Source organism: Triturus cristatus, chromosome 9 (assembly GCF_964204655.1).
Source record: "Triturus cristatus chromosome 9, aTriCri1.1, whole genome shotgun sequence".
NCBI classification, from domain to species: Eukaryota; Metazoa; Chordata; class Amphibia; order Caudata; family Salamandridae; genus Triturus; species Triturus cristatus.
In genome coordinates, this window is record NC_140592.1 from 710,307,155 (window position 1) to 710,331,667 (window position 24,513).

Below are 24,513 nucleotides of genomic sequence, written 5' to 3' on the forward strand. Positions count from 1 at the left end.
AGTGTGATGGGTGTGATGGCATGCTGTCCATGCCCAAGGATTCAAGTTATACTTCACAGACGAGACCTAGTTAAGTTGAAACTGGCCTGAGGTCACTTGTGATCCCATGTGGAGCAGATTTGACTGGCAGTTCGGGATGAACTGCTCCGACTGGAGCCAAGCCTGATTTGCATTTGTAACTTCTGTCTCGAGTGGCATAGTGGGTGAAAATCAAAGGTCTGGAATGCGGCACCGAGTGAGCGGGAGTGGTTGATATTAATTCAAGCATTCCTGCAATCACATGGTTACTGCTGAGTGTGGAAAATAACCCAAAACACATTTGAGGCAGCTGTCCAACATGACACATATTTATTTCTGTAAAAAAATCAAAGAAACAAAACAACAAAAAAACAGAAGAGCAATACAGATATCTGGTTAATTCCAATACTAGGACACCAAACCTGAAATTTTAGAACATGACGTGAGAGGTTCAAACTTCTAGCACACTACCAAATCATAAACCTGTGTCTACTTTTTTATATTAGTTTTAAACTACCACAAACGTACAGAGGGAAATATGTGAATCTGAACACTTTTCACTCAACTAGTATCCCCCCTTCCATGTAGGAGCAAACACAGAAAAAAAATTTTTTACAAGTAAAAACAGATCTGATCACAGCCGTTTACTCGTATGTGTGGATGAAGGATGGCAACAGTGGCCTAATAATTGTAAAATGAAGCCAAGATTACCTTTGAATTACCTGTTCAATTTGAGCAGGATAATCTGGTAACAAAAAAACATAGTCTTTGTAACCATGCTCTGTCAAACAACCGGGATACGATTATTGGTACACTAATTGTTTGATGGGGACAATTATTAGTAAAGTAACTGTTCAATATGCCGGTAACTACTGGCACAAACGTCCCAGATGCAGCCCTGTTTTTTGGCACATTAGCTACACAGTAGGGCAGGAAAAATGTACACAACATCCATTTGATATTTCAAGTGTGTGCATTTCAACAGAATGAGCACATTTAATGAACTTGGAATAATATTTGTCTCAACTACGAGAGGAATTACTTTTTGTTACAATAGTGATTTGTTTGGATCAATTAGCAAGAGAGGATTTCAATTTTATTAACGATCTCAATACAAGACATTCATTTGTATCCACCTTGCTTGGACATATTCAAAATAAGGAGAAATACATGCAAGCTTCATTTTATTTTGTACAAACAGCTGTTGACCAATACTTTTAATACAGAGAACATACAAACGACAGTGTTCAGAAAACAACTATGAGAAGACTGAAATGACTTGACGGCTACAAGAGTTATAATGCAGATGTCACAGACAGGATTGCTAGCATTTTGCCAATAGACCAGGAACGAATTGGTGTCTGTGAGAAAAAGGTTTTATTTGAATATTTAAGTTGCAAGAAATAAATAAATACGATACAAATGTAATGTACCAGTCCAGAACATCGGCAAAATTACAAAAACGTAACTAAACTCATAAACGTATTTTAAAAGCCGCATGAGGCTAGCAGTAAAGGGTGAATCAAACCGTCTTCTGGGGCAGAAGATCATATTTCACAGAGGAAGTGCCTGCCAGAGGAGCAACTACATTTGAAGATACTGGATAAGTATAGAAAAAAAATATGGGGAAAACGACTTATTTTCACAGTTTAGAGCAGAACCACTGATACTGGGGAGATCAGACAATGGTGGTTAGTAAAGTCTTTGGCTATGCTTAAGGGTACATACACAAAAAAGGCACCCCATGTACCTCAAAGTAATTTACCCCAACTTTAATAAACAAAGTAAGGGCCGTGGGAGGGGGGGGCACACAATGAAGTCTAAGGGTACCAATACATTAACAGTCAACTATCAAAATAAATGGGTATTTGTCGCAGAAGGCATGGTACAAGAAACCTCACAAAGAAAGAAAAAAAATCAAAATTTTCTTTAAAATGGAACAGTACAACGTACACAAAGTATAGAAATCTTCTTCCACAGGATCCCGTTAACAAACTCAGGAGAACTCAGGGGCGTAACACAGGCCCCTCGCATCCCCCACAGAGCTGCAGGGGGCCCCCTCGGCACAGTACTTATGCCCGAGTGCTCCGGAATAAGTCCGGAGCGGGGGCCCCTCCGTGTATATTGCAGGGGGGCCCCTTGAACTTTTGTTACACCACTGGGAGAACTGATAGGAAATGGATTCTTTCAGTGACCTTTTTTTATTTGTCTGGCGACCTAGTAGCAGTAGGGACCATAGCGCAGGGAAAAATAGAGGTGTGGTCTGATTCACACGGTAATAGGATGTTTTCCCCAATGGGCCGATTTCCCAACTCACGAAGATGATTTTTCCACATATGCCATGCCACCTTTAAGGGCAGCATATCTTAAAATGGAATCTGAGTCACCCCCTGTGAATGTGGAAAAATCCAATGTGACATGGAAGAACATGTTCACGCAAACCAAACATCTGCATACATTTCAGAGAACGGTGCAATTAATTCATCCCCATTACAGACACGGAGGATGAGCATCGACTTCATTGAGCATAGTGACCAACATCAGCACCTGAGAGAGTGGCAAACAATGATGGACTTTTAGAGTTTCACGTGAGTGGTGGGATGATCAGATTGTGCCTTTAGTCTGTAATACTATTGAAATGTTAAGTATTACTGAGCTCAGCTGCTCCATTCCAAGGGAATGAAAAGGTGGTTTTGAATCATGGGTGGAGGGGATCCGCCCCTCCTATATTTTTCCCGAGGCACTGGGGGAACTAAATTCATATTTTGAGATCGTAATAATACAGGCTTTATTTAAAATACTACTTACAAAAAAAACACCACATCTATACTGTCTCAAGTCCGTCAATCCTGCTGGCTTGCCTGATGGCTGTTGCACTCTCCCCTGAGATAGTTCTGTGTAAGCTGGTGCCTGCGAAGACAATACCCTTTGCTGGGCTGATGATCTCACAGCCCGGGGTTCTGTGAGGTCATTAGCTCAGCAAAGACAGAAGCTCATGAAGAATCCCTACCCCTAATGACGTGGTGGGTAAAATTAGCCCCGGGCGCTTCAGGCTGAAGCCCTGTAGCGCCGGAGCTTCACGTCAATCTTGTAGCGGAGCCCGTGTCACCCCACCCTTTCCTAACTCATTGCAGGGAAGGGTCAGTGTACACCACTCACTCCACCCTGTGACGAGATGGGAAAGGGCGAGGTAGTGGCTGCAGGCGAGAAGTCAGAAATCGAGTCTGCGCAATGGTTTAAAGACACAATGTGCAGACTCGAGGGGTCCGCTTCCCGCTCTAGATTTACTGAGGCTCGCCACTAAGTTCCAGTGCCACAGCAGACATGTGCAACACAGAAGACCGTGAGCATGCTGCTGCAGGTTTGAAGAAAGGAGCTTGTAGCTTAGCTGGAGCTACCACCTCTGTGTAAGGTAAACAAAATCCGAAAGCAACAAAAATCCTTTAGTATGACATTTCTCACTCCTTCGGCACCCGTGTATCTTTGCAATACAACATTCCTTCAGTAACAAGGTACATACCGGCCTGGTCACGCGGCATGCCAAATTCCCATCATTCCTAATAAGGGAGAAGGCCTGGGGGCTCCACAATGCCTAGGACTACCAGTGACAGGATCGAGGTGGAGGTGCCAAGGGTTGTTCCACAAGAGGTTACACATGGCATGAGCAGAGAGTTGCAGAGGGACGCCCAAATGCGAATAAACGGACACACCTTGTCCCAACAGTCCTACATTGTACAGTGTAGAGAAATAGAAGCCGCACTGGGCATTCTCGGAAAACCGTGAATGAGTTGTGCTACGTGTGCATGCTATGAACCTGTGCTCATGGTTACAGGGTGTGCTTAGAGCAAAATACAGGCTGGTGTTTCCCTCTTTCTTCACCTGGAGACTGACGTCAAGAGCTTCTATGCCCTGCTTACTCCCCATTATCGACTCTCCTTGCTGTCCAGTAGCAACCCTCAACCTGCGCCGGTGACGCCTGCTCGGGACCCGGGGTCAACAGCAGAGAACTGGTGTCTAAGAGCCTGAACAGATGTAATTTCGCCACACAGCAGTAGAAAGAACAAAAAACGTTTTTGACAGGCTATTGCCTTTTCTATGTAGGCCTTAGATTAATTAATGTTCCCCACACCCTGCAATCCTTTCAGACTGCTGACTGGTTAATGACTCGCCTCTGACTGTAAGGGAAAGAGGGGGCCTCCTACACTACACTGTAAAGACGTGGAAGTCAGGAAGGGTGTTGCTGCTTCGTAGAAATCGGGAAAAAGCTGCTTGGAGTCAGAAAAGGATTTAATTTGTAGAATCATTTGACACTTCATGGAGCTAAATGTACACTTTAATTGTTTTTTGAAAGGAAACATGAGTGATACCAACTGAGTTGTGCAGTGATGTCTTCTAATGAAAAATGCATAGTTTCGCTCCATTTTTTTTTCAAAAAACATTTGCATGGGGGTATGGCCCCTTAACCCCCCATGCTGCACCACCCAACATTGTGCTTCCCACAGCCGCACCACTTTCAAACTTCACCAGCCGCCACTGCCAAATAGGCTATTGTAATAACGGTTTGAAGAACCACTAACGCAATTTAATTTTTTCTGATACAGAATTTAGCACAATTTCCTTTAACAGAGGTACCTCGAGTTATTGTGCAGATTAAAAAAATAAATCACTTGTGGGGTTTGTGATGTGGAAAAGCTTCAGCTGCTGTGTGAGAAAAACTTCTAATTAAAGATCTTAAAGTTAGGTATCTGCGCAGACAGAACCAAGGGGCTCCGAGATGCAACCTTTATGGGACTGAATTGCACGGCCAGTCAGTTTCCCTTTTACGTCAAGGCTCATTTATAATCCACATGAGAATTCAGAAGCGCAGCCGTCAGCCTAATTACATTGTAATGGGAAAGTTAGGCCAGTTCCCTCTCAGACTCCTCTGCAATTGTCTTTCAGGTTGGAAGTAAGGTCCCAAATCATTCCATATTCGAACCTGGCATCTGAAAATTGCCATTACCAGTGCTGTAAAGTCCAGGGGCCCGCCTAAAAATCCTTTCACAAGTGAAGGCTTCCATTTGCTGTACTATGGTTTTTGCTGCCCCTCTGACAAAGTGGGTGAAACATTAAGTAGAACAGTTCTGCTTAGCAATGTAGACCCCCTGATGCCCTCCCACCTCGCACCCTTCACACATCATGACATAATCCACAACTATTCTTGTAACTCAATTGTGTCCATAATGTCACAGACATTGAATATCATACGTACAGCATCCATAATGCATTTTTTCACCCCCGACAGCCCTTGCTGTTAAACATGATAATCCTGTGGGACGAAGTGTTTACTGCTGGAGTTTGAAGCACTTAGATCAAACAATAATCATAAATCACTAAGTGAACAAGGCAGAGTTGGGTCATTGACCTCCCGCCACAGTCGGATAGTCTCCTGAGGTGTTCTCCGGTGTATCATAATCAAGTCTCTGTAGGTGCAGAGATTCTGTTTTTCACTCTCTGAAATATCAAAGGTCATAAAGCCATGATGGATCTGCGGGGCTACCCCGATGGCCTTCAGGCACATGCCCAGAAAAACATCGTCAATGGGAAACAGCATAATGTCTTTTGTGACACGGTGGAGTCGACTAGCCATATCCCGTGTGAAAAGGAGCCCACCTCCACCAGCATATGGTGGGTAGTTACTTTTGTAGAAGCTCTCTGGGATAAAATACTTTAACTTGCGATCGCGTATGGGTTTGGCATCCTTTATGACGTTGCCCACAAACAGATTCTGTTTCTCACTAGCATTCAGACCTGAAATGTACTTAGAGAGGCTGTCTGTTGACACATAAATATCTTCATCACCCTTGAAGATGAATTCCGCTGTAGGGCAGTGACCCTCTTCCAACCACTGGAAGAAAAGAATATCCTTAAGAGTCAAATTGAAGAAGGTATCATGGAAGTCCCACAAGAGGATGTCCCCATGCTTGTGTCTCTCAAAATCCAAAAGAATAGTCAGATTTGGGTGGCCTTCCTCTGGGTCCTGTCTGCCTAGCAGAAACACAGTCTTAACTGTCCAGTTACCAACCTTGACACTGCTTCCCCAGGTGTCGCGAATTGCCTGTCGTTGATTAAAGTTGCCAACTTGGGATTTGATGGCCATAAGAAGCTCTGGTTTGTGATGACAAACCTTTGGTGCTTCTATGAGCAAGGAGTAATTTCGACAGTGCATGGACAGAACAAAATCCTTCATGTGCTCTGGGTATGAAGCAAAGTCATAGATTTTGGAGGTGGCGGACTCAAATCGGTCACTGCAGCTTTCTGGCCAAGTAAGGTTGAATACTTCAGTAGTATTCTTCAAGATAGGGTTTCCCCGCCTATCCATATATAGAGTTAGCAGCTCCCACAATGGCAGCTTGGAGAAATCAACATTCTGCCAGAGTTTGTCCTTCAGGGTAACAAATTTGTCCTGTCCAGCACTCCTGCTGCTGCTCTGCTTCTTGGATAAAGTCACCACAGTGTACACAATGATGTTCGCAGCAAAGAGACATGTCAACCAGACGTATAGTTTAGCGATTCGGACACTCATATCTTGAACCTACAAAGAAGAAGAAAGGCACATTTTAGACAAATGTTGCAGTTTCAAATGAGTTTCATATATTTAGGTCCATGAATATTCCAGTTTTACAGCATGTCTTCAATGTATCGAGTATGACTGCCTTACATGCAGTTAAAAAAAGATTGGAAATTCATATAAAAGGTTAATGAGAACAATGCTACATTATGCTCAAATAAAATGTAAGGTAACTGGATGCATGTTTTAGAGAACTGGCATTCAGAAGATCAGATTTTCATTGCACATCACAAACAACGACTTATCAAAAAGCAACTGTGACAGTGAGGAAAATTTGTTAACTATGCATTTTTCTTTTATCCCAATTTAAGTTTTCGATCTTACAAATACTGCATGTGCTTGACCCATTTACTTCAGAGAGATGTGATTGTTAAATGAGAAAGCAAGGCATTGCCCTTATTTGGTACTCCAAAACAACCATCAGAGGCACCCTCGGCTACAGCCACTAGGACCACGCACCGGCATCTGCGACGCCATCATAGACTTCATTGTCCTACTCGCCATCGAGTACAAGCACTACATCGTCCTCGAAGACCTCAACTTCCACGGACATCGGCATCACCCAGCTGGTAACAGACCACACACAAAGAGCAGGACACACATTGGACCCTTTCTTCACGTCCAGCATCCTTCAAAAACAGCCATGCCACAGGACTCCCATGGACAGACCACTCCATCACCCACTTGACCATCACAGAATCACCGTGCACCACCTCCAACTCTCCCCCTTCACAAACACCTCCTTCCACAGCTGCAGCAAAGTGACACAAACCTAATGGATGGACGCCCTCACCACCACCCAGCCTGACGCCGCAACCAACCTGAACAAGCAGACCAGAACTTCAACACCTGGATCACCAACGCCACCGACCTAGTCGCCCCATCAAAACAGCAAAAACCTGCAGATCCACCAAACAAGCCATCTGGTACATACCAGAACTGAGTACAATGAAATGCAGCTGCAAACAACTGCAGAGAAGAAGATTGCGCAGCAGCAGAGATGCTACAGACCGAGCCACCTTCAAGTCAGCCCCCAACGAATACCACCAAGGATGCGAAAAAGGATGCCCTTGCAGACCTCATCAAGGCAAGTGCAAACCACACCATGGAACTCTTCAGCATCGCCAGAGAGTTCTACTGCCCATCAGCCACAGAAAACACACTTTCTCCTTCACAGGAACTCTGCAACGCTCTAACGAATCACATCAACAAGATATCTACCATCCACAGGAATCTTGAGCCCCAACTCACTGACCACCTCACTCCCATGGAAGCTTCCCCTGACCAGCAACTCGCTGTATGGGGACAGCTCACCACACCGAGCACCACAGCCATCATGAACTCCATCCACTTGGGAGCACCCACAGACCCCACCGCCTCTTCTACCTAGGAAGCAATGAGATCAGCCTCCAACTTACCAACATTCTCAACACATCGCCACAGCTACCTTTCTCGACGCATGGAGACATGCAGAAGTTAGACCTCTCCTCAAGAAACCCTCCATCGACCTGCACGAACTACAGAACTACAGAACTACTGCTCCATCTCGTCTTTTTCCCTGACAAAGTCCTGGAGAAGCCCATCAACCGGCAGCTCACCGAAAACCTGGAGAAAAACAACCTGCTAGACGCCTCCCAATCCAGTTTTTGAGCCAATCACAACACAGAGACCCCCCCCCCCCCCCAGACACCGCCACAGACTACATTCACACACTATTCGACAGGGGAAAATCAATCCCCTGATACTCTTCGACCTGTCCGCAGCTTTCGACATAGTATCCCACCATATGTTCTTAGAGAGGCTGCACCGGGATAAAGGGAGACAAACACAGGTGGATTGCATCATTCCTCATGGGACGGACACAGAATCCTCCTACCTACCTTCACCTCAAAACCCACGAGCACCATCTGCGGCGTTCTGTACTGGAGGAAAGTTATCACGATACACCAAATAAGATGGTTTCTTCCAATAAGCTTTATTGGAGACACAACCTGGCGTCAGTCCTTCACAAGATGCCAGGATCAACTGCCTACTTTGCCTTACAATCTATAATGGAACCTTCAACATGGAACACATGCAAATGGAGTAGAACTTATGATGATGTACTTGCATCATAACACATTCTTTAAGGTTCATCTCTCAGCCCCACCCTCTTCAACATCTACACGACTCCTCTAGCCGATATCCTCAGAACCCACGAGCTCAACATAATATCCTAAGCAGACGATACCCAGCTCATCCGCTTGCTCTCAGCACACCCCCCTACCACCAAGACCAGCCTCCACAACGGCATGAAGAATGTTGCAGACTGGATGAAGGACAACTGTCTGAAGCTCAACACTGACAATACCGAAGTGCTGATCTTTGGCAACCACGCCGCCCTCTGGACTGCCACCTGGTGGCACACCGAACTCAGACCCACTCCGACACCACGGACCATCCTGCAACATCTGCATCATCCTGGACAACGAACTTACCATGAAACGACAGATCAACATAGTCTACTCCACCTGCTTCAACACTCTCTGCTTGCTCTGAAGAATTTTCAAATGGCCCACATAAGCTCAAGAAAAACAGTCATGCAAGCCTTAATTACCTGTTGGCTGGCTGGCCTACGGAAATGCACTGTAAGCAGAAACCACCACTGAAGACACAAGAAGGCTCCAGACAAAACAGAACTCAATGGCCAGACTGATCCTAAACCTGTCCAAACTGACCCACTTTACCCTACATCTGAGAAACCTCCAAGTGCTCCCCATCCAGAAAAGTTGCCAATTCAAGGTACTGACACACGCCAACAAAGCCCTCCACTGCCAAGAACCTGCATACAAAAACCAACCACAACCTGAACTTCCACCAACCATCCAGAAACCTTTGCTCTGCCCCCCTTGTCCTCGCAAAGACACTGTGCATCCGCTATAGCTTCAACCACCTCGCAAACAAGTCCTGGAACACCTTGAACATTACCCTCGCTGATGGACTTCAGGAAGACTCAAGACCTAGCTTTTCAACTAAGCCCAGCAACTCAGCACCTGGTTACCTTCACAGGTGATAAGTACTGGATTGATTGATTCCTTGGTCAGAACCTGTGCTAGGTCAAGTTCTTCCTCAAAAGCCAATTTACTCCCTTAGTTTTCAAGAGTTTTATAAAGTGCAGTTGGGTAGGTTAGGTCTCAAGTGGGATTCAGGGCGTTCAAGTTTTAAACTGTGAACTCTTAAAGCAGTATCTCAAATAGTACCAAATTAATGTTCTCATCAAGGCATCAAATGGATACCAACGTAGTTTAGGTAATCACTTAAATAGTAACCACTTGCCAAAATGATAACCATCATATCACTTAGTTAATTACTATACAGGCACTAGAAACATACCAATACTACATTAAATAGCTATCATGTGCAGACACCCTCACAAAATATACCACAATTCAATAACACTAGATCAATACATATCAGTGACCCAATTATTTTATTTAGTTTTCTTAATCACCTGCCTTAAAAATGTTCTAGTATTTTTCAATTTATGCACAACACGAGTATTAGATAAAGTGTTTATTTCAAAATTAGTTTTACTCCGAGAACATTAAAGTACATTTTCTCTTTGCAAATATCGCAAATGCCACAACTTTAGTCCTCGTTTGAGGGAGAAGTTATAAATTGGAGGACTATGCAAAGGATTGCAACAAGAAATGCACCTCCATTTCATGTATTTTGGGTTCTCCAAATTACAACCCTAGTGGAATGGCCTGACAGCTTCTCATATTTTAGTGAATCATTAGCAGATAGATTAGTGTAAAGAGTAACCTATAATGATGCCTCAGTTGTGCAGAACAGGGATTAACTCAATATCCCTGCTGTAATGTGCCCTTTTCAAATACCAGAGATTCCTTTTGTATAACTCCCACTCTCCCTACAATTTGTCCAAGGCTTACAAGCTGCATATTTACAACCAAAAATTATCTTAGCATCAATACTTCATCCCTATAGAACTCACACGAGTCTTAATTATTTTCTTTTTTCTTTAATGAGTCATCCCATGAGACAGAATTTAAGCTTTTGGGGTTATATGCTTCTTACATGCAATACACACGTTGTAGCTATGGCATTAGTGGTTCTGTGCATTTTAGTTTGAATCCGTCCCTCCTTCAAATAGATAAAGCCCAATACTCACTACAGAGTGGTCAATCTCTCCTGTTCTCATCAAATTCATATGGTTTTTGCTGACGCAGTCTTCAACTTTGTCTAGGACATTGAAATAGTCAAGGGATTGTCAATATAGCTTTTCTACCTAATCACATCATTTGAAGGTCTATATTATTATAAAAACTGTCTGAACTGTCTAAAAACAATATAGTATTTTCCTTGAAACATCATGCAACCTTCTTAGAACTTCTTTTATGTTCCTAATATAACAAAATACCCTAACAACATTCACTAGACATACTCACAAAAACAAACTCTCAGCAAGTCTCCGGCAGATCAAAGAGACTTTTGGACACCTTAATTACTATATATGGGGCTACATCCATCATGCTCTTCAAAATAGGTTTTAATCTCTACTTACTGAATCTACTTCAGCACATCCAAGTATAATTATATGGAATTCATCCAGCTATTTGGAGCAAAACGGTGATCCTATCTCAAATTCCCTCTCAATTGAATATGGGCCTGACACCCAGTATATATGCGTCAAAGAGCCTTACATGAAGGAGGTGCAAGAGGGGAAATCTTATCAACAATCACAATCCTATCAAAAGGCCCTCATATATTGTTAACGAAATAAGTCTATTGACTGGGTATAGGCAAGAGCTGCTGTATGGTAGTAGTAGTTGGTATGCTCAGTCTATACAAGCTTCCAAAGATACTTATCTGTTCTGCCAGCTATATACATTTCTAAAGTCAAATAAAAGGGTTGGGCAGGCTTACTCTTTCTTGGTTTCAGGTTGTCTGGTAAGTCACTATAACATGATAACTATACGGAAGAAGACAGAGTGAGAAGGTGGTACTAAGATATTGATGAGCAGGCTGACAGGCCTACCCCCAATCAAGATTCAATACCAAAGTCATGTTGAGGTCTTTAGCACACATAATAGAGAATGGATGAGTTGATGTGGTTCACGGTACTCAAACTATTTAGTAAAATCTGATTGCGGCAGGCTGCAGTTCAGCAAAGGTCATGAAAAATGTTAAAGGAACACCCTCTACAGGTAGTACTCTTACTAGGGGTCATCTGTTGAAGGCTCTGGGCGACATGAGCCGAGTACAAAGAGTTCTGATAACATTTTAAGTGTTAATCCATAGTAAGGATTTAAACTTGCAACTTTAATTGATTTTATTTAACTATAAGCACCACATTCGTTTTCAGATTTTCACTTGTAGGGCTCAGCTGCAACCATCACCAGCAAAAAGATCTGTGGTTTTAAAAATAAATATACAGAGCCCGTTTCATTAAACATGTTTCTCTATGTGAACATTTTACAAATTATGACAGTGATAATAAACTAACTTAAATCTGGGATATAGTGAGAGAGGTGGGTGGACTTTAAAGTTTAGAACAGCTAGTAAGATCATTGTATTGAACAGCCAAAACAGGCACAAGCTTATTCATTGATTGTTCTTCTATGTGTAAGCTGCGCACATTTTCATTGCTGTATAATGAAGTTTGAGGTAATGAAGTCCAGACAGCTTGATGTAGTTCAAGATGATTTATTGTAGATATGTAGATAAGCCCCACCAGGAGCAGCCAGCATGCTGCCCAGCCCCATCACAACTGTGGCTTTTCTTGACACACACCCAACATTTCGTAATACATCATCATACTGTAACATTCCACTGGCAGAGCATGCGGTGAAAATGGCATACACAAGCATGAACAGTAAACTAGGAAACTACATATCTTCTTTTCTTCTCGAACACAACAAATAAGATAGAAATCAAAGGAAGAACATGAACACACCGATCCTTACCTCCAGACACACCCACTGGCCAGACAGGTATGACAAGAGGCAAAGCACAGCATGAGAAATAAAGAAAACAGAGAAGATAATGAATGAATACACCAACATCACTCATACTTCCCTGTAAACATAGCAATGAAAAATCGACAATGTAAAGCAATAATGCTTAGTGTAAACAGGGTGAAGAACTATTGAGAGAGGGACTAAACCTGTATAGAGACAACCTCGTAAAGAGGTCACACGTTGTGCACTGTAATAATAGGACTAAGACCCATATGACACACACTGAGATAAAAAAGGACAACCTGGACAACCTCGTGTAGAGGCCACTTGACATGCACCGTAATGGAACTAAATCCCATACTACACACACACTGTGTGGAGTAATGGTATAATAGAAAATTGAACATGAACCTAAGACATACCCCGGAAAAGTGAGGGAGGATAGCCATGGTCAGGTAACTTATAAGGGTATGAAACCTATGACGTATACCTGGAAATAGATTTGAAACTGTGAGTAGTACAAATGGGCAAATGTACATAGAGCAAATGGGACAAACACCCATTGCAGTCCCTACGTAGGGAAGACTGCACACATGCATGTAAACCGAGATAATCGAATTCTTGAGAGAGTGTACCTAGGGTCCATATATGTACCCCGTTGAGCTAAATCAAAATAAAACATACAATCCTGTGAAGGATAAAACCTGAGGAAACAGTAACATCGTAAAACATGCAACAAGCCCAAACACAGGATATAACTACCATTTGCATTAAAATTTGATTTGAAGAGAGTTATAACTATGTGTGAACGTGTCACCGTATACATAGGACACACACACCAATGTGGAAAGACCGGTAAATGTGGAAGAAAACTAGAGATCACCAGTGACTTAAACATACATACGTGGCATTGAATGAGACTCCCACGATGCTAGCACAAAACAAAAGCATGTTACTTTACTACATAAGTTGTTAGACATTTTTAGATGAAATAAACTTGCACCTCCATTTTGGATCGCAAGAAAGTCAATGGTGTGCCTGTCAGGCGTGCTAGAAAACAAAACAAGCATTGAAAATGCAATAGGTCTCGCCTTTTATTAAGTTAAAGTCATTTGCTTTTCTAATGGTATTGCACAGAAAAGCAAATGGCTTTAATTTAATTAAAAGCGCGACCTATTTCATTTTCAATGCTCGTTTATTCTCCTTTCACGGCGGACTTGTACCCGAGTACTGCATGTGCACATCTGTCATTTTTACAGATGATGATTTAGTTTGAGCCCGAGAAGCATGTAGATATAAAAAAGTAGAGGAAGGACCACCCCCATACACCCTGAAGAACACCGCATTGCACTTTTGGTAGGGGTGAAACTGATTATTTTACTCCTATCTGCTGCGTCAGTTGTGAGGAAATGACGAAGTAAACTTAAGGGCCATCCCTGATCACACAATAAATTTCAGAAGATTTTGTCCATCCAGATCACCTCTATCATAAGGTAATATGGATCACTTTATGAGCGAGTGCCCAGAGACCAAGAACAACCAGGACCATTTGACGGCTGATGGGTGACAATGAGGTCTTCTATGATATTTTCCAAACGCCGAGTCTACACCTTGAGACGGTCTGTAGCCTGACAGGCAAACGTTCCAAATGATGTTGTGGTCAACATATTCTTGCAACTGCCTGTGAAGTTGCTTTCCAAGATTCTGCCTGAATATGCAATCTTTGAGGCCGATTGATCGCTGAAGAACACTTGGGGGTCTCACCAAGGTGTATGTAACAAGGAGGTGATGACTGTCTCAAAGAGTCAGAACTGTACCACTGCCAAGGCAAGCGTTACCCCGGCTTCTAATGTCAGCTGTTAGGGTTGAAAGAAGTGTCTTCATGGTGGAGGCGGGTATGGTTCAACTAAGAGGCTGGTGGCGTCACTTTTATTGGCAAGATTTGTCACTTCCTTCCATGTAAGGAGATTAAAAGTGACAATATGGTGTGGTAGAGTGAGGGGCAGGGCGTTTAATAGCTCGGTAAGGTGGCTTCGATGTGTTGTGAGTGATGGATTAAAGGATGGAGAGTTTTGCAGCACTATTTTATTATAATCAACAAGGAGGAAGAAGGAAGAATTCGTGATCCATTCAACTTCCTTTCTTAAATGTCACATCAAATGGGGAATGGATCACTTGACCTGAGTAACCAGGGTTTTATGATATTCGAGCAGTTTACCGATAAAAAAACCCTCATTCACGTTCAAGGTGGAAGAGTGGTATATCTTGATTCTCCGCTCTTTTAATGGTAACGTGACAGCATCATCATAGGGTTGTCTTTATTATCCTCCACCCGGAGGTTTAACCACTGGTTATTGCAGTAGTGATCGGAAAATAAGTGATTGTGGAGTGAAGTGAGGTGTTGTTAAAATCTCGTACAGCCAGAACGAACTTTATTAATCAGACTGGATTTGAGATGTTCAATTAGAACCTATATTGGTGGCGAAAAGAAAAATGAAGGAAGTAGTAAGGGAAACACAGTTAGTGTCTCTGTCTTTATGTGCTGCCTCTCATAAGGAAGAAATTTGCATTTGAAGAATATAGTCACGCAACTCAAGTGTGATCCATTTTGTCATATGGAGACATGTGTCAAGACGTAACGTGATTCGACTGAAATGTCATTAGTACATCAGTAATGGTAGTATGGGGAAAAAAAAAAAGACGGTATAAAATTGAGTGCATTGCAGAAGGGACTGCGAGGTTAGATGTTATAACTTACTAAACGCCTTGTGGGTTTGTTACGGCTATCTGTATGGCCATGGTTACACAATGCTCATATGAGTTAGCTATGTGGTGGCTAACTAATGCACATTTGTATAAATAAAATATAAATCAAAAAGGTATGTCTTGAGACTGTTCGAAATCGTGGTAAGATTTTTGGTGTCGTGGCTTTATGACAGCCCGATTCGATAAAGACGGGCTGGTATGATTCCGAATACAAGTTGTTGTTTAGGGGTTCTAACATTTCTAGAGATATCCTCATGGTTAGTAATTTAGTAATTAACAGCATCAAATCTAATAAGGTGTGGTTATCCATGGCGTCCTAGGTCAGTCTAAAGAACGGGACAGAACAAAACTGCTGCCGTTAGCGCTGTTCAGTATTTAAGTATCAAGGCCATTACTCTTATAGATTAGGTACGCCGTTAGGTCAAGGGAATACAATGTAAGGTTAATTTAATTGAGTTAAATAAATAGATGCAGCGCACTTTTGACGTTCAATACGGAAGTGCATGAGATGTCGCACTTAGTATCTTAAGTATAATAGTCGTACCCGAAATCCCAACGTTCGGACTTCCTCGGGCAAAAAGGGAGTTGTGTCTGCTAGCGGAAGACAAAACACAAAGACATATGCTCAAATCTTTAAAGAAAAGGGGGAAATTGTACGTTACGGTTTTGCAGCGTCCTCAGGCGGTCGTGTCCTACCTCAATGGCAGGTCGGCACAACTTGTGCTAGCTCTTCCTTCTCAGGCCCGGTTACATTTCAGTATGGGTCAGGGAGTGAAGTAGAGATGTATGGAAACAGAAAGAGGACTACAAATGGGGTTGCCAATATGTTGCGCTCTGCTCAAGGCAAGATGGAGGATTATCCACACTAGCTCTTATAGATGACAAAAATGTGTAATTCGTATATTTGTAAACGGATTACTAGAAAAACAGTGGTTAATTAAAAATGAATAATAATAACATTCATTTCGCTCAGTGTAAACCTCAGTTAGTTAGGGATGAGTACAAGTCAATGGAAATAGAAGAAGGGACTGCTAGTTGGTACAATAGTGTAAAATGTACACGTAATGAAATAAAAATTAAGATTTATGAGGCCAAAAATTGGTTAGGCGAGATATTTGCAGTGATGTCTCTCAATTTTCTTAACAAAACCTTAATTAGGATATCATTAGTGGTTTTCAACGTCTAATACTTAACCACGGAATGTTGTCATTCAGTCCTTGGACATTAGTTTTGAGACGGTGAAAACATCTCTGATCTTTTTCAAAAAGTACTTGTTCTGCGTTGTGATTCTTTGTTGTTAAAGTCTCTAGAATCACCCATTGCAAGTCGTTGATTGGGTGTCCCTTTTCAATGTAGTGACTACTCATTTTTGTTGTGTTTCTTACATTTCACATTGCTTTTATGTTCACAGAGACTCTGCTTCACTTTGCGGCAAGTCATTCCTATGTAACGCAGAGGGCAGGGACAGGTGATCATATAGATTGCATGTGTCGTATTACAATTCATGTGATGTCCGATTGTCCATTTCAAATTAGGCAGTAGGTAGAATATCCAAAGCGACTTACAACGCGCATTACAGAAGAACATATTAAAAAAACTAAGCACAGTCCAGTTGACACATACATTTGTAAATGTACCACCTGAGGAGGATATTACCTGGTACGAAGGTATGATAAGACAATTGGTAGAATGCCTTAGGATAAAAATTAAAGGTGCTTAATCTGGGTTAGCAAGTAAGGAAAAACTACTTACCAATAACAAGCCATGGTTTGATGAGGATTGTCGTAAAGCAAAAGCCAGCATAAGGCAAAAGGAAAGAAGCCTAAGAGGTAGACATGACGATGAACTGCTACTTAATCTTCAGAAATTAAGGTCAAATTATAAAACAACCATTAGAGATAAAAAAAAAAGAACCTATAAGGAGAGATGCTGGGTGAGGCTATTAGAGGTAATTGAAGAAAACAATGTGAGAGGCTTCTGGAAATTAGTACAAGAGAGCACTGGTAAAGTTTTAGGGACCTTGCAGTGCTCGGTGCCGGAGGATAAATGGGTGGATTATTTGGAAGAAATCTACGGGAAGTGGCCAAGGGTGGAGGAAATAAATACCATTGTATGGCCAGGTGTAAGGAAAGAAGTAAAAGAGAATTTCTCCCCAAGCCATATTAGGAAGATAATATACAGGTTAAACCTAACTCGAGCCGCCGGCCCAGATAACTTGCCGGCTGTTATTATAGAAACAAACCTGGAGTGGTGGTCTGAGTTTTTTTCGAATATGTACCAGGGGATTCTTAAAACAGGGGCTATGCCAGCTAGTTGGAAAGGGGCCATTGTAAGACATATACATAAAAAAGGTGATGTAAATTCTCCTAAAAACTACAGTTTAATAAACCTCCTGGACATAGGAGAAAAAGTATTTGCTAAAGTAATCCTGGGATTAAAGAATGGACAGATGAAAATCAGATAGTGCCCCCAGAACAGGGTGGATTTAAAGAGGGACATTCAACGATTGATCACTGTTTTGCCCTCTGGTCCATTGCGCGGAAGTCGATCGAGCAGAGGGGCAATTTGTTCTGCTGCTTTGTGGACTTTCGCGCAGCATTTGATCTGGTGGACAGGAAGCAGCTGTGGGAAACCTTGCTAGGGTATAATATCACAGTAAACTGGGCACAGATAATCTTGGATGAGAACGGAGGATTGTCCCGGAGGATCCAGATCGGTAATGGGTTGAGACAGGGGTGCGTACTTGCCCCCTTGCTTTTTTCCCTGTTTATAGCTGATCTGCCCCGAAAACTCAGAGAGGTCATAGGGGCTAGCCTGAATTTAGGAGGAAATCATATCTCCTGTTTATTATATGCAGATGATCTGGTAATCATGGACCAGACGGAGATTGGGCTACAAAGGAAATTAAACATGTTTACAGAATACTGCCAAACTAAAAAATTGGTGATAAACATGGAGAAGACCAAAATCCTATGTTTTGGCAGAAGAAAACCTGGTATCTGGGCAGGGAAATGTTGGAAAAAGTAACAGAATATAGATATCTGGGAATGTGGTTCACGAGTAGTCTGCAGTGCTATACCCATCTTGATGCATTAAAAATAAGGGCATCGGAGGAGCCAAGATGGCGACCGGAGCAGACGCTTGAGCGCCCGGCTCCGTCGGCCCTTAGCCTCGGACTATCATCCGGATTCCTATCCTCGCCGATTCTCGAGGTGAAACGTGTGCGACGACGCGCTGTCCACGCCGCCGCTTCCCCGAAGTCTCAGCCCGCCCGGATGCCGGAGTTCTTGGTGCTTTTGTTCTCCGCCCTGGACCCCTGCTCCATTGTTGCCTTTGCCGGCTCCCTGGAAGCTCCGCAGTCACCGGACCCGCTAGCGCAAACCCGAGCCGCGCGGTCCCGACCTCACCTCACACCACGGACTGTCGCCAGCTGAGCCTGGGGAGGGACGGCCAGACACCTCCTGCACCCTGCGCCTGAAGGGCTGGGGCGGTAAGGTAAGCCCCGGTGCGGCGGGTCTCCTGCCCCGATCTGTGGACCGCGCTGTGGGAGGCTGCCGACCCCCTTCTTCTATTGCCTAGTCGGCTGCAAAGAGAACCCGAGGGAAGGGAGGCGACTGTTGGCTTTCCCTGTTGCGGCGCAGACCTGAGGGGAACTGACTCCTTGCTACGACCCCCCCCCCCTGGCCATTGTACCGTCCGGCGGTAAAACATGGCGTTGTTTGCCTGCTCGCGGCTGGGGGGTGATACTCCGGTCTTGCCCGCTGCCCGCTTCGCCCTCCCTCCACCGGACACCAGCTGCACAGTGCCGTCCCGGATTGCTGCCGATGTGGGGGTGCAGCTCCCGCTGACATGCGGCTCCGTTCTGGCTGTCCTGCGGGACTTTCGTCTACAAATGTGTGCTGGCTTGCAGGCGCTGAGTGAGCGGTTTGACTCCATGCTGTCGGCTGCGGGTCGTGAGCGCTCCGTTTGTCATCAACACGGCGTGGGTCTGCCAGTGCTTTGGTCCTCTTGTGGGGACGCAACGGCTGTGTGTGATCGTGCTACACTGGTGCCTGCAACTGGCTTTCCCGGCACCCAGGATCAATTGCTCTCCAGCTCAACAGCGGATGCTTTGTTTCCCCGTTCATTGCTGCCTGCTTCATTGTTGCCTGCCTCACCGCGTCTGCAAGAGTATCCAGCTGAGCAACACCTAACATCCTCGAGGAATCGTTCACGGTGGCCTACTGCTTCTTTTCTGTGGAACTCCTGTACTTTACATGCCATGTCTGGACTGTATGTGGTGCACAAAGGGACCTCTACAGATGGTCGGTGGCCATTTTGTGATTCTACTTCACCATCTTCTCCCAAGCGGCCATATTGTCTTTGTCTGCACGAGATGCGGGGCCTTCGTGTAGGGGCTGGCTTAATCTCACGCCCGTGATCGGGCCAGGGCTAGACTGATTCATATCGCCATGGTTTCACGGATGGGCTGGACTGGGACTGGAACTGTATGCATATGTTGTGCGCACTCGTCGCGATCTGTCTTCCTTCATTTAAATTGTTGTGACAATTCATTTTCACACGACCGCTTTTGGTGTAGCGGGTTCTCAGTGTGTGGAAGCCATAGATGGCCGATGGTTTAGGGCGCTCTGATGATACGTAGGCTCCTCCCCACTTTTTTCTTTTTGGGAGTTTAGATTAGAATAGTCCTATTCTTTTCTCACCCCCTTTATCATAGGTGTAATGTTTTCTTAACCTTCTTTATTCTATTCTTACTCTCTTTCTTGTCTATATTTCGGGTTTATTGGGTGACAGGCACTATGCTGGGGGGGGGGGGCAGGCCGTAGCCTCCGCATTGGTGTAGGGTGGGGGGGTAATTTACTGTTTCTAATTAGTTCTATGGGCCTTTTTTCTTTTTATGTTTCTGCGCTATACTTGTTTCGATTCTGGGTCCGGGTGTGGGGTTGATTGAGTGGGGGCGGCACTGGAGGGGTGCGTAATTGCTCATGTGATTATCCTGTTATATAACCGCATTGCCTCACTGCCTGAGATTTTACTTCCATTGCTGTTTTAATGATGCTGCTGCTCTCCCGTGTGGTGAAGATTTCGGGCGGACTCGAATCTCCTTGGTTCTTATTCTTCACTGACTTTTTCCCTGATAACATTATTTTGAAAAACTTTAAAATTCACCTTCACTTCTCCTCCCCCTGGTGTCAAGGATCTCTCCAGTGTATAATTCATAAATGTCGCTAATCTTGACCGTTGAAGTACAGGGGCCGTAATGTTTGTATCAGTGCTTAACCGTATCGTGGCCGGCCTGAAGGTTGTAGGCCCGTATTTGTTCTTTTAATATGCACGAATAAAGGTTTTTAAAAAAAAAAAATAAAAAAAAAAAAATAAGGGCATCGGCCTCTGTAAAGGGGCTAAAAAGATTTAATAGTGTATATGGAGAAAGGTCTGATAGACCGTTATTAAAAGCTTATTTAGCAATGGTCCCCCCACAATTTTTGTATGGTGCAGAGGTACTCTAAGTGGAAAAAAGGGATGGGACAAAGAAGAGGGAAATATCCTTAAATGTTTGTTCTCGCTGCCTAGATCGTCCATGATACAAGCAGTAAGATTAGAATTGGGAATCACCTGAATGAATGAAAAGAAACTTATAAACGCGCTACTTAGCCCGAAGGCATCAAGGCGCCTAACCAAAAACAATTCAAAAGTAAGGCAGATCATATCTAAGCATAGGCCTTGGCAAAAAGCCATGTCTTAAGGGCCTTCCTAAAAGCCAGCGCCGAGGGAAGAGATCTTATCTCCAAGGGCAAGGAGTTCCACTGCCTAGGAGCAAGAGTTGAAAAAGCTCTACCTCCCCACTTAGCTTTACGTATCCTGGGCACTAGAAGCAAGAGCTTATTTGACGACCGGAGAGTTCTAGGGGGTGTGTAGGGGACCAGCAGATCCTTCACGCCACCCGACCGATTAGTTGCCAAAGCTCTGTAAATCAGAGTCAGGGACTTGAAGGATATCCTGGCCTCAATAGAGAGCCAATGTAGGGTCCTTCTTGCCGTATGAGCCGAGGCCCGTTTGGGCAGGTCCAGGACCAGTCTAGCGGCAGCATTCTGCACCATTTGAAGACGGGTTACCAGGCCATTATTGATGCCCAAATAAAGAGCATTACAATAATCAAGTCTGGAACCAATCAGTGCCAGGACAATTTGTTTCCTGGACTGGAAAGACAAATAGTGCCTGATCCTCCGTAGGATGTTTATGAGGCCCCAACAGGTGGAGATGGTCCTCTTTACCTGTTGATCCATCCTCAAAAGGGGATCAATCAAAACACCTAGGTTTTTAGCCAGAGTCGACGGTAAGGGGCACACCCCCATTGTGGAAGGCCACCAATCAGCCGACCAAAGATCCTCCTTTCCCCCGAACACCAGAATCTCGGTCTTTTCCCCATTGAGTTTCAAAGAATTACAAACCATCCATTGAGCGACTGCCTTCATACAGTTTTTAAAATTGGAGGCAGCCAGGATAGTAGGTTGGGTAAAAGACAGCAGAATCTGTGTATCGTCAGCATAAGAAATTACCTCCATCCCGAAAGATCTAATAAGCCTGGCCAGTGGGGTAACATAGATGTTAAAAAGGGTCGGACTTAATGCCGACCCCTGAGGGACCCCACAAAGCACAGGAAGGGATGGAGACAAGAACTCCCCCAGCTTTACTCTCTGTTCCCTCTGATTCAGGAAGGATACCAGCAGACTAAGTGCCGTACCCTTGACCCCTATCTCTCTCAGCCTTGATGTTAATACCGAGGGAGACAGGGTATCAAAGGCAGCCGAGAGATCCAAAAGGATGAGGAGAGTGGTCAGTCCCTTATCGACCCTGGTGCGAATGATGTCAAGCACGATAGTAAGGGCAGATTCGGTACTGTGTTCTCTCCTAAAACCGTGCTGCGAATGGTCCAACCTATCATGGGCTTCCAAAAAGTCAACAAGATGCTTATTTAGATGGATTTCCAGCATCTTGGCAGGAGCTGGGAGCAACGAGATGGGGCGAAAGTTTTTGAGCACACCCGGGTCAAGAGTGGATTTTTTTAAAAGAGGCTTGACCACCGCTTTCTTCCACTGAGGGGGGAAGGTCCCTTCCTTCATTGCCCCATTCATCACACCCAATAAGGGTGGAAGAAGACAGTCTTTACACTGTTTAAAAAGTTTAAGGGGACAGGGGTCTAAGGGGGAACCCGACCTAACCTTAGCCAGGAGGACTTCAAGATCCAGTAGGGAGAGAGAAGGAAAACTTGACAGACTTCCAGAGGACACCTCCTCAGATAAAGATGACAAAGAACAATCTGTGGAGATGGATAGAGTCACCCTTTGTAGCTCCAATGCTGAATGGATATCAACAATCTTGGTGTTGAAAAATTGTGCAATATCATTACACAACTGTTGTGAGCTTACCACAGGATCTGGCACCTTTAGTGAGATGAGCGTGTCCACGATTTTAAAGAGATCTTTGGGTGAGGAAAGTGAGGCGGTAAGAGGTGAAATATTCTTGTTTGATTTTTATTACCTCCTTCTTATAAATCCTCAAGAGAGTTTTATGTCTGTCCCTCTCACACGAGTACCCACTAGACCGCCAACGACGTTCCTGTCGCCGTAATCCCTGCCTAAGCAGTCTTAGTGGTTCAGAGAACCAAAGGGGCCGAGGGAGTTCTTCTGGCAGAATAGCACAAGGTGGCCGGTGCAAGTTCGTCAAGGGCTATTGTGACCCCGTTCTCCAGCCTCTCCACTGCTGATGTTACATCCTCCCCAGGGGTAATCAATAGCCCTGCAAGTTTGGGAGCGAGTAAATTATTAGTTAGCTTTTTTAAATTACGTCTTCGTTCAAACTTACTAGGCTTATAACCCCTATTGCTGGACAGGGAGGTCGTTAAGACCAAGGGAATCGCATAATGGTCGGACCATGAGAGGGGAAAAGGCAGTTCAGTGACCAACCGAGTGTCGTTAGAGAAAACCCCATCGAGCGTATGGCCCGCCAAATGGGTGGGTCCTCTGACTAACTGTGTCAGCCCGCACCCAGAAAAGGTATCCAAAAGAGATTGGGTTTCGGACGAGTCCACCTTCTCTAAATGAAAATTTACATCCCCCAAAACAGTGAGATGGTCACAGCCAAAGTATGGCTCTAAGCTCTTGAGCATTTGACTGCAAAAATCTGATTTGCTTGCTGGGGGTCTGTAAATGAGGAGGCCCTTAAACGGCACTCCATATGCACCATTGATAGAAAATTGGAGAGCCTGAAAGGACTCCTGATAATCGTCTAGGGGAGTGATGTGACAGGACAAATGGTCCCTGTGAAGGATGCCAATCCCTCCCCCCATCCGGCCCACTCTATCCATTCTCACTAGAGTATAGCCATCTGGGACTGCCTCCACAAGATCGGGACCTGAGGAATCCTTTGCCCAGGTTTCAGTTGTGAAGACCCAGTCCGGGACTCTGGACAATACGAAATCCTTAAAAGCTAAGTTATTTTTAATCAAGGACCTCGCATTTAAGAGGAAACCCGTGTTGCTCCTCATCCTAGAATCGAATTTGGGCCTCTGAACCACAACTGATGGGGACGCTCCTAGGACAGGAGAGCCGAAACAGAGACAGGTGGGAGATGTCAAAAATCCCTCAGGTGCATACCCATGATGGGGTATAACCGCTTGCATGGCTTTATTGCATTTCTGGCAGTGGTTAGGATCAGGTGAGGATCAAAAAATCTCACAGTGGTGTAAAAATGAAATTGCCAATAGTGAGTTGTCTTGGGCAAGAGAGACCAGAGCTTCAATTATTCAAGCATATGGTGTTTTAAAGCTAAAGTTGTGCCCTCAGTACTTAGGCCTAAAGATAGACAAGAAAGAACTTAGGACATTGGGAATAGAAGCGTCCCGAACCCATGATCAAGAATACCTCTTACGGAAAAGTTCAGTTGCTTTTATGGCCTCAGCATGGAAAAATGATTTACATTACCCCTATATCGACAGGTTACCTAGTTGCCTGTTACGGTGCGAAGTGTTAAGATTGAGAATTGGGCTAAATCCCCGTTATGTGAACAATGGGGTAAAAATCTTAATGATAAATAGCAATGGAAAATGCACCTGCACTTTAGGCACTACCTGTGATATTTTACATATTTAATTAGACT

The 24,513-nt window shown here is 44.1% G+C and overlaps 1 protein-coding gene across 2 annotated transcripts in view; it reads right to left on the reverse strand.

Annotated features, from left to right (window-relative positions):
- Positions 1 to 331: 331 nt before the first annotated feature.
- The window catches only part of LOC146798564 (N-acetyllactosaminide beta-1,3-N-acetylglucosaminyltransferase 2-like), an 87,134-nt gene continuing 62,952 nt past the window's right edge, over positions 332 to 24,513 (reverse strand). The window contains exon 2 of one of the 2 annotated variants that reach the window (XM_085625870.1): positions 332 to 6,592. In XM_085625870.1, the coding sequence (XP_085481996.1) occupies positions 5,381 to 6,583 (1,203 nt within the window). In that variant the 5' untranslated portion in view covers positions 6,584 to 6,592 and the 3' untranslated portion in view covers positions 332 to 5,380. The remainder of the gene's footprint in view (positions 6,593 to 24,513) is intronic. The other variant, XM_085625871.1, reaches the window with a different exon arrangement.